This window comes from Anas platyrhynchos, chromosome 2 (assembly GCF_047663525.1).
Source record: "Anas platyrhynchos isolate ZD024472 breed Pekin duck chromosome 2, IASCAAS_PekinDuck_T2T, whole genome shotgun sequence".
Classification (NCBI taxonomy): domain Eukaryota; kingdom Metazoa; phylum Chordata; class Aves; order Anseriformes; family Anatidae; genus Anas; species Anas platyrhynchos.
Window position 1 is genome coordinate 30640336 of NC_092588.1, and position 11296 is coordinate 30651631.

At 43.1% G+C, this 11296-nt stretch overlaps 1 protein-coding gene across 1 annotated transcript in view; it reads right to left on the bottom strand.

Moving 5' to 3' along the window:
- ZC2HC1A (zinc finger C2HC-type containing 1A) overlaps window positions 1-9990 on the bottom strand; it is a 40430-nt gene extending 30440 nt beyond the window's left edge. The window contains exon 1 of the mRNA XM_027452382.3: window positions 9846-9990. Within this exon, the coding sequence (XP_027308183.1) occupies window positions 9846-9861 (16 nt within the window). The 5' untranslated portion in view covers window positions 9862-9990. The remainder of the gene's footprint in view (window positions 1-9845) is intronic.
- Between the last annotated feature and the right edge of the window lie 1306 nt (window positions 9991-11296).

The window sequence follows — 11296 nt, forward strand, 5'->3', positions numbered from 1 at the left end:
GCTCCAAGTCTTCCCTTACAAAGAGGTGAGCTACAACAAGAAACATGGTAATTTTAAAACAAAACATGGGATTGAAATTGTTAAAGTTGGATAAGAGTTGGTGGAAAGCTTTTTTTTTTTTCCTGAAGACATTCATGTTAGATACCTAATGCAGCCAGTCTGCATACTCGTTACACAGAAGCTATGTAAGTAACAAGTGACACAAATGAACAAAATAAAGGAGAGAAAAATGCTTACACGTTTTTTCAGTAATGTTTTAAGTTACTATTTCATACATTAGCAATAAAGAGGATAACCTGGCACTTCGGGACATGGTTTAGTGGGTGATATTGGTAGTATGGCAATGGTTAGACCAGATAATCTTGAAGGTCTCTTCCAACCTTAATGATTCTACGATGATTCAAAATAGTAGTGCGTAAGCAATTACGGATGGCCAATTTCTTATACTAGGACTGAGTTTCTGTATCCGAGTAATTTTCTGTTATTACAAGTAGCACTGTGTGGTAGGTACCACCCCATTCATTATTATTATTTTAACTGCAAAACAGCCATTTTGGTACATGGTAACTTCTGTGTGCACCTACCTGCTAACACCAGAATGCACATGGAAATTACGTCTGAAGATGTATCTTGCTTCTGTTCTTTTCCGTAAAGAATAGAATGAAATTACCTCAAAACCAGTGTTAAAAACAAACCCAGAAAACAAGATGGGAGGTGGAGGGCAGTCCCTGTCGTCGAGGGGCAGCCTTTCTCTTTCCCCCTGTAGTCAGCTCTGGTGAGACCACACCTCGAGTGCTGTGTTCAGTTTTGGGCCCCTCACTGCAAGAAGGACATCGAGGCCCTGGAGTGTGTCCAGAGAAGGGCTAGCTACGAAGCTGGTGAAGGGCCTGGAACACAAGTCCTATGAGGGGCCACTAAGGGAGCTGGGGTTTTTTAGTCTGGAGGCTCAGGGGAGACCTTATTGCTCTCTCCACAACTACCTGACAGGAAAGTGTGGGGAGCTGGGGGTCGGCCTCTTTGCACAGGTAACTAGGAATAGGACTAGAGGGCATGGCCTCAAGTTGCACCAGGGGAGGTTCAGATTGGAAATGAGGAGACATTTCTTCTCAGAAAGAGCAGTCAGGCACTGGGACGGGTTGCCCAGGGAGGTGGTGGCATCACTGTCCCTGGGGGTGTTCAAGGAGAGGTTGGACGTGGTGCTTGGGGACATGGCTTAGTGGGTGACAGTGGTGGTAGGGGATGGTTGGACCAGATGATCTTGAAGGTCTTTTCCAACATTGATTCTATGATCTTTTTCATTGAAATTAATTATTTTTGGCCATAGCTTTCCAGCACAACTATGATAAAAAAAAAAAAAGCAGTAAGAACATAAAAATCTTATCCTGAGTGTTTTTAGCCTGATAAAATGAAAAAGGAATAAACAAAGGCAAAAAATTTATAGCTGAAAACTTTGGGATTCCTAGGAGAAAAAAATGAACTGATTTCTTTCTTTTATCTCCCTAATCAACAGTTAGAAGAAACAGGTTGTATTGAGATCACAAATAACTTCAGGAAAGTATTCTCTGAAGTGGCAACTGAAAATTTAGCAGTGGATGGTTGAATTTATAAGTCTTAGAGAACTCTTTTCCTGATATGCCACTCCTCAGTACATATAAGCCTCCCAAATGATAGTAAATAAGGATAAATCATACAAGCAACAAATTTGCTAAGGAGCACTACTCTTCTAGTACTTCATACTTCCTCCAGATTGTATGAGGAATACAACCCTGAAGATGAATCAGGAATTCACTAGCCAGCTTCATGGCTGTGCATTGGAAACCCCTCCTGCCATGGCTACTTTCTAATGCAGAGATTGCCCTTATTTTGGTTACACAACCACAGAAGACCCAAGACCCAGCAGCTACATTTCCCTTTCCTTTCCCCATTTGTAATATCACTTATCATGAGCAGTTTACATGCTGGTGTTAAACATGAATAAATTCAGGTAACTTAGAGAAGGACACAATTATTACCGTTTAGATAAACACACTTCAGGAGAAGAGAATTAGGTTCAGAATGGTTATGTCTATACCAACTCAAGAAGTATTTTTGTTGAAGTGATGCCAGCACTATGATACACAGCTTTATACCCTACTCTCCTACTGCCTGCCTGAAACCAGCTCTTAAAAAGAGCGTTCAACTTACTAAGGTGTTGGTTGTCCAAATTAAACAAATTGACTGGGAGTTTTATTACCAACACTCTTTACTTAATTCTCAGACTCTTACCACCTGTATTTCTGAACTCCTTGTCAGAGCTCTGCCTCCATGAGCTAATTGCTGAGTACAATTATCTTTCATTTTTTTCCTACCTGCTTGTGGGGAAGTTACTGAACGCTTTCCTTTTGAATATGGTCACCCATATAGGGCTGCGGGGCAACATACAAGGTTGATCTGATACAGTCAGAGCTAGCACAATGCTAGCTCCTACTATCTATCAGGCTTTAGATTTAAGAAGTGTAAACAGACTCCACACCTGGAGGGAGCAGAAGCCTTCAGTACTGCTGAACAGCTACTGACTGAAGTTTCATCACAGTTTTCTCTTTTGGAAAGCTCCATGTTCCCATGTTATGTCTGTGCTTAGATACGAAATGCAGAATGCTCCAAAGAAGCAAGGCTGCAAAGATTAAAGCAGCACTTAGCCTTAATAACAGCATTTTGTCATGTCGTGAAAACTGACTATCCTTCAAAATCTTTAATTTATCTGCAGCAATGACAGCACTAAATGTCTTTAGTCAGACAACTGTGATGTTCAGAACCACCAAGCCTCACTGCGGTCAAACTTGCAGAAACACTCCAGCCCAACTTCCAGCTCTGAGATCACCTACTCAAACCCAAGTGGTCTACAACTGTTAAAAGTCAGTAGTCAAAGAGCGCTTGCCAAATTTTTCTGCAAATTTTCATTACTTTTAGCACAACTCCCATCCCATCTCCAAAAGCAAGTCATTTCTTTCTACTTAGTTCTGTATACTTCAGGTACAAAAAAAATTTCAGTGCACACCGAGCGCCCTCGGTAACTGCGGAACTGCATCATCAAGCCACAGCATCTACACTGTCATTCTCCAACCTATGTCCACTGATCAGCACTGACCAGGTTGCATTTTTTTAATCAATACAGTAACTAACAGCATTCATCACAGAAAAGACCGGTGACAAACAGCATACACAAGACTCATCCCCAAAAAATACTGATGCAGTGATACAGGTAATGAAACGCTTGTCTGAACAGCTTAGTACACAAATTTTAATGAGCACCGAATACCAAAAAGATTCATGTACAAAAGTATAAAAAAAGTACACCAACGGTGACTGAAAACAGGATGTTCTGTAAGTTTTTGATATTTTGATAAAGTTATTTCTGAGGTAAAAAAATGAAAGAAAAGGACATCAAACTGTTTAACAATGGGCAGTACTTGCAATACATTGCTGAAGACTGTTTGATGGGAATGATTTACCCCACCAAGCCAATCCTTCGTAGTCCATGCCATTCACTAGTTTGTAGGAAGAGTTAGAGAAAGGAAGAGGAAATCATAGTAAGCTCTCTTCCTATTCAAACTTTTTGTATACTTTGAAGTTTTTATGCAATTGGGTTGCTCACAATAAACAGCAAACCAATCTGCTTCTGTCTGTCTAATTCTATCTGCACTTAATTTTAGAGGAAAGACTGACGAACTCTTCATCTAATTCTGTATTGACAATGGAGTCTAATCTTGTGTAAACCTGTCACTTCTGCTTCCAAAAGATAACAAAAAGCAGCAAAACTTCAATTTCTTCAAGCTGAAAAGCTTCAGTAAAGCTTTCATAGTACCTCGTATGTTTTTATGTCAGCTCTCCAGCCTGACAATGCAAGTGTACTATATTTGTCAAAATTGCTGTTATTGCACTGAACACGAGTCTGATGATGGTAAGTTCTGTATTACTGCCTTGAAAATAATATTAAAGGAGAGCCCCACTGCCTCAAAGCGACAACCTGGAGGAGGATTCTATGAAGAAGTTATTTTTGTGACTGAGAAATGAATTGCACACAGTCAAAAATGGTTGCGATAGCAGCACATGCACAACTCACATCACGGTGTGTTTCCTTCTTCTCTGTCTACCCTGCCTTCTTCCATTCTTTGTTCGAAGTGTAACTTCTGATGTGAAAACATGCTGCTGTCATACTAAGTATCCTTAAAAATAACCAGCTCTCCTGGATCCTCTTCTTTCTAGGACTATATCTCATGGGATTCTTCAAAGCTGATCCCTAAACAGGTCAGAATCTCCTGAAGTCCAGGTTTGTGATCCTGCTTTTTGCCCCACTCACTCTTTTCAGGATCTTTCATTCAACCACCTCATGGTCCCTGCAGGCAAGGCTGCCCCAACTCTCAGATCTTGAGCAAACACTTCCTTGGTTGTGGCTCTGAAGTCCCTCAGGAGTGCCTCCTTTTGTCAGCTCCTTGATCACCTGGGTCAGGAAGTTGTCAGCAACACACACCAGAAGCATTCCGGACCCTTTGTGCCCTGCTGTGCCACCCCTCCAGCAGGCAACAGCGTGGGTTAAGTACCCCATGGGGATCAAGTCCTGTGAATCTGAGACTCCTTCCAGGTACCTGAAGGAGACCTCACCTTCTTCCTGACCAGGTGGCTTGTAGCAGATACACACCACATGTCCCACGTTGGTCTGCCTGCTAACCCTGATCCATAAGCTCCCAGCTGGCTCCTCACCTGTCCCACAGTAAATCTCCACGTACTCCCGCTGCTCTCCCACATAAAAGGCAGCCTCCCCACTTGCCATCCAGCTGGTTCTTCCTGAAGAGCCCGTATCCAGCCACCACAGTGCTGTGGTCGCAACCACCTGCGTGTGATCCCAGAGAGACTGTAGCCCTGTAACTGTGTGCAGACCTCTGATTCCTCCCATCTTCTATCATCCTCCCTTCCAATACCACTCCCCACGCTGAGTGCTCACATACAGGCACTTGGGAGAGGCACTCAATCATGTCACCTAACCAGAAAAAATCTCTAAGAGCTTCCCCTGTAATGCATACGGAAACACAGCAAAGCCCACAGCGACTAAATAGCGCTATTTGATCGATTTGACTTCTGAATACATTATTTGGTCTTCTGTTAATGAGCTTTAACATCAACCACTAGAAAGCACGTGACCTGCAAAAATCAATGTATGGTTAAAGAATTCTGTTTTGGCATCATGAGCTCACTGCCCTCCTGCATTCAGCTGCATGCACCATGACAGCAGGCAGGCAGCAAAGACCGACCGGCCTTCTGGCTCTGACCTTACACCAAGGCAACTCAGAGCAGCTCCTACTAACTGCACACATTACTACTACTCAAAAGCACTTGGACAGAACGGTCCCTATCTACGTCTGCCTGTTTGTCAGAATATTGCCTGGTTAACAGACTACAACAATGTGGTAAAAATAGTGCTGATAATAAGCTCCGTCTATAATAATAATAGTACTCAATATATTATTTTTAAGGAATTTCTTTAAAAAGTAAGCTCTCCTCCATCACCTGTTGAACACAGTCCTGGAACCAGATTTTAATGAAATGAAACAGTAGCTTTTGATAATAACCACACCATAGTGTGCAGGTAAAATACACTCTTTTTCCCACTTCATTTAACCCATTGAGTTCAATGGCGAGATCAAGCCAGTTTCTGCAATTTAAGTTAAAAATGCACAGGGATACGATCCACTAGCTCTAAGATGCTAAAGAAACAATAATGTGAAACAGCTGAAGTCCTGTATATGCATTTTACTTCCCTTCTTTTAAAAATGAAATATATTCCTATAACACACTTCCCCCATCACTTCCTCTATCACAGAAGCCTACATTTACTTGAAGAACAACTCTGAAAACTAAAACACTTTGTTTCAGTTTCTACTCCAAAACAAATATTAACCAAAAATATAATTGCCTTGGAAAAAGTAAAAACATCCACAGTTATTCAGCATATTAAATGTAAGAATTAGATCACTCAGCAGAGGTGCAATTATGTGTAAAAGAGCAGTTTGATGCAAAGTCATAGTTATAATTGTGCTTTAATAGCTACCAGAGTAACAGATTCTTAAAAATACATACACCTTTTAAAAATATATATACCTTAATAATAGTTTTACATTTCAAAATGTCTTTAGTAGTTTCCAGCTTGCTTATTTCAGAACAGTACCATAAAATTAATTCTGCCTTTGGACAGATTACACACTTTCAGGAAAAAAAAAAATGTAACAAAAAGGCAGAAAGCTCTCTTAAATGCAGCTTAAGAAAATGGCTGCCAAAGTAAGGACACATCCAGAGAGACAAGACAAAGATGTACACTAAAGGGAAAGCAAACTCGTGTTAATATTTTGTTTTCAAACAGAAATAATTTCCTGCAGTATGACAAAAAAAAAAAAAAAAAAAAGGAAAGGGGAGTGGGCACTGGCTCTTTCAGAAATTCTGTGAAACCAAGCATGTATGAGTAAAATCATTGGATGCAAGCACACAAAACCCCACAGCAGAACGCCTGAACCATCTGGGGTGGGGCACGTCAGCCACAATCAGGGTAAGCGAAGTGTCCAGAGGCAAATGCTATTTCAGCACAGGTCCCAGATCCTGGGAGACGGTGCTGTACAGCAAGCCTTATTCTTAATAGACCTCCAGGGCACACCCAGATTGCTCAGAGACTAAATGCTTAATCACAGCAGTCCCTGCTTGGCACCCGCAAGGGAAAGCTCTGGGCTGGAGACTGCAGGCTATTTCCTGAGCAAGCAGCCACCCGTCCCTTTCCAGCCACAACCAGCCTGCCCCAGCTGCTGCAGCGGGGGCTGGAGGTGGCCACTGGGGCTGGGCAAGCACAGCCACTACCTACCACAGGGAGCTGGACTTTCTCCCTCGGACACAGCTGCCCCGTGCCCTTTATTCCTCAGGCAGCAGCAGCGCTGACCCGCTGAGACGGGCTGTGAACAAGTGTGAGAAGATGCATTTCGTCAGCTCAAGCAGCTGTTGTCGGCATCCTCCCAGAAAAAAAACAACAGACTGGAGAGCAGTCAAACATGCCGATGTGACAGTGACAGCTTCTTCCCTGCCAGCCAGCAGTGACAGCCACAAGCACATGCTGGCCCGTCAAAATCGGTCCTGCCATTCAGCACGTGCTGGACTGCCCAGGACAGGGCTTTTCAGCTCACCTTACTGTATTTTGCAGGCACAGAGAGTCTACTGCTCTAAGCATTTTCACCAGTAAATTAAATGAAAATTGAGAAACAGCCAAACACCAAGAAGGTGACAGAGTAACAAATGTCACACTAGGAACATGAGATTTAAGTTTTGAAGTGTACATCAGATTTGTCACTTGTAATGATGTGTGCACACTAATTCCTTTTTACAAAGCTCACAATCCTAAATTTCACTTTCACTATCAGTGTAGTAATACAGCAATGCTGGTATACAGAGAAAATAATAAAGCACACTTAAAAAAAAGAAAAAAGGTGAATTTGGAAAGATACATTTAAGTCACACGGAAACCTACTTTGCTATTTCACTGAACATTTAAACTTGCACACAGCGAGAAAAATGCAATCACAACATCAGAAATATTAATCAGCTTTTAAATGTCACCAGTGCACGTCCACAAACCAATTAATACACAGTCAACTCTCCACATCATGGAAAGAATTGTTATTAACTGGGTAAAGCTATTTCTTATTAGAAGCATGCTTGCACAATCAGAAATAGATCCCACATCTATATTGCTGAGCTTCAGAAAATTAACACACCAGTTTTGGAAGGCTGAAAGCCCAGGCCAAGCATCCCCAGCCTGAGGGGGCCTTCCACAGTCATAAAAACATGCCAGCAGGCTGCAGCCAAAAGCCCAAGTCCTGCCCCCCACCGTAATTACATCCCTCACACTCAGAACTGCCAGCACCAGCTGTACAGATCAGCTCTGGGAATTCATTTTGCTAAGCCCCAACCCAAGACAGGGAATGGGCAGAGACAGATTTCAGGAGCAGCCCATGCTTCAACATGCAATAAATATGACTGTGGAAGTGTGCTCCTAAGTACAGACTTAATCTAAAATGGCAACCAGCAACGTTCTGCTGATGCCAATAAAGCAATAACAACAAAAGCATGATGTCCAAGTGAAATAATTCATTATTGCTATTGGCTTTGCCTTCATTTTCCTTTCTTGAGGCTGCCTCGCTACACAAACCACATTCAAGCCCAATCTATGTGCAGAGACAGCTTAAAGTGAAAAACCGTGCAAAAGCCCTGTTTACTTATGTACACTGCAGCTCAAGCAACGCTGATAAATCATGTTTTGAAGGGGAAAAAAAAATAAATTATTTTGTGTTTTGGCAATGTTTAAAGTAAGAAAAAAAGTACAAACTGACCCACAAAGATACAGAGAATTATACTGCTCAGTTTCAAGACCTTTAATACTTAAGGACACTGAATAACAGGGTGGGATGTGAGTCTTCGCAACCAAAGGTCATCTCGAGTTTTAGAAACGTATTATTACCTGAGCTATTCTTAAATTAATCTTGAGTGTTCAGAAAGAACATTCCACATCCCGGAAAAGAACATTACTTTGATAAGCCCAGCTTCTGAAAGTACTTTGAAGAAAAGCATCAGAGAGCAAACATGAGTTAGCTCTACAATTTAACATTCTTCCTCCTACCACTCCCTGTGCCTACTGAAATACAAAGAGAAGGTAAACCAGCTCCAGAAGTCAGAACAGAGAGAAATTCTACCCCAAGAACAATTCTCAGGCTTCTGCTGTAACCTGTAGATCATTTTTCTTCCCACCGTCTGTTATGAAGGTACCAGAGCTTATAAAACACAGCTGGCATAGCTGGCCTTGCTAAGCTAGCTCACAGCCAAACCAATTGATTGATGAGCTGCAGATGATATGCAGCCCCAGCTGCAGTCAAACACATTGCTGACTCAAAATTAAAGCAGGCTTTCCCTTTCTGGACAGGCAGCACAGGATTGTAATCAGTCAGAGACAAAAAAGGAATTATTTGATACAGCACTGGACACTGCCTTTCAGATTTAATTAATAGGCGTTAATAGTAAGCAAGGCGTAAGAGTAAATTAAATAAGAGAGAACCTTTTTGGATTTGAATGCCAAATCATGTCCAGATTTATTGCCTTGCTGAAGTCACTAGGCACATGAACAGTCTGGCTGTGAGCTCTATTAAGGAAAGGAGACAGGTATTCATTGAGAATTACCTCTGTTCTCCAACTGCGCTAGAAGGGACGCAGAACAAAGGCCAGCTGGTGCTGCCTCCTATTTAAACACTCAATTACCTTTAGTGAGGCACGGGGTGGAAGCCTTAATAACTATTTTGCGACAGCTACTCAGAACAGGCCTGCATTTTTTATTTTTTTTAAATATGGCTAAAGCAGTTCGTAAAGCACCGTACTGACAGACCTACTGACACGTCCTGAAGGCCAGCTGCAACTTCTGGAACCCCAAACCGACACCGCGGATACTCCGCAGAGCAAGGAGCCCTCAATTCACCTGGCACAGCATAAAGTTGCTCACAGCATGGACAATCACAGACTGCTCACTGACCGCTTCCCCAGCGTTATGAGCGTTCCCTGACACACAGCTCAACCCTCCCCCTGCAGAGATAACAAGGCAGCGGCTCCACGAAGCCCCCCCGGACCCCAGCGGCCCGGGGGCTCCCTCCCCACCCGCGGCCGGGCTGCGGCGAGGCAGGGCCGGAGACAAAGCGGGGCCCTGCCCGCCGGGCTCCGCGCGGGGCCGCCGCCCCTTCCCCTCCTCGCCACCCCACAGCCACCGCTCGCCGCCCGCCTCAGCCCCTCACCTTCCAGCCCCTCCATGGCGCAGCCCCGACCGCGGCCACCAGCGCCCAGCCCCGCCCGGCCCAGCCCGGCTCGGCCCGGCCCAGCCCCGCCGCCGCTGCCGTGGCAACGCCGCCAGCGCCCGGCCCGCCAACATCCGCCGCAGCCATTGGGCAGGGCGGCGCGGGCGGGCCCGGCCCTCAGGGCTGACAGACAATTTTTTATTTATTTATTTTTTTAAGCGTTATTTATACTTAAACCTTACCAAAATTACCATTGTCTTTATACACTTAACAGCCATTTCTCTGGTTGTTCCAGACGAGTCACTCCACGCAGATCTCCTTGTCCATAAAACCCTGGCCACTGTCACAATCACACCTGGGAATGTAACTCAAAGCCAAACAAATACATAAAAACTTAAATTCCACCTGAGATTTTGGCCACGCTGTCTTCCCTGCATTGCCTTAGCACAGGACACACATCCATGTGCTGCATGCCAAACAGCCAGCATGCAAGCCATGATAAACATAGGGTTTAAATCGCCCTTTGAGACAAAAAGCTTGAAGATGTACAGTAATGCTACAATTTTTCTTGGTAGTTGAGAACCATGCTGAAAATACATTTCAAATTTGCCTTTGATCTATCATGCTTGTAAAATTACAGGCCCTGCTAGAAGGAACTAGTTTGCCACCATGTTGCAGAGTCCTAACTTTTGCAAATTATCTATTAAAGCTTTGACATAAAACTTAAATGAGCCAAAATTTGCCATAGCTGCCTGCTTACCTAACCATGATGGTAGCGCTGCAGAAGTTCTCTTCCTTTCATGATATTTTCATATTTGGACTGCAAGTTCAAAAGAAGAGGCCTAGGATAATTTCATCTTTCAGCAGGAAAATCCTTTGTAATGAAACCATAAGCATAACTTTTATCTTGTGTTTGCAATTTAGTGAAGGGTTTTGTATGAGAGAAGTGTTTGGTTTACTTCGATTCCTTGTTTCTCTTTGAAATTTGTGGTTATTTTTATTAGAAATTAGGGCAGGAGGTAACTTCAGCTCACCCATCTTTAAGTGTCTTCAACATGGTGAGCTAAGTTAATTGCTGGATTTCCCATTATACCCAATAAAGATTTGTCTCTGTAGTTTATGCAGTCTATGGGAGGATGGAGGGTGAGATCTGTCTAGCCAAACATAACGCCTGTTTCTGGAGGTGATGAATCACAGCCTAAGCTCCAGCCAAGAGGAAAATTAGCCTTACTGACTAATTCAGCACCAACTACAAAGTGAACAATTGTTAGTGTCACGTGAGTAGCTCAGTAGACAAGTAAACACCCATGTTAGAGTAGTGAAATCCTAACCTAGATGTCTTCAGACTGAATCCTGTACTGGAAACAGATGTACTGTTTAGTTTTGCTTTGCCAAGGTGCCATTGATCTATCTCATTATCTCATTACTCATCTGAGAAGTGAAGGAAATAA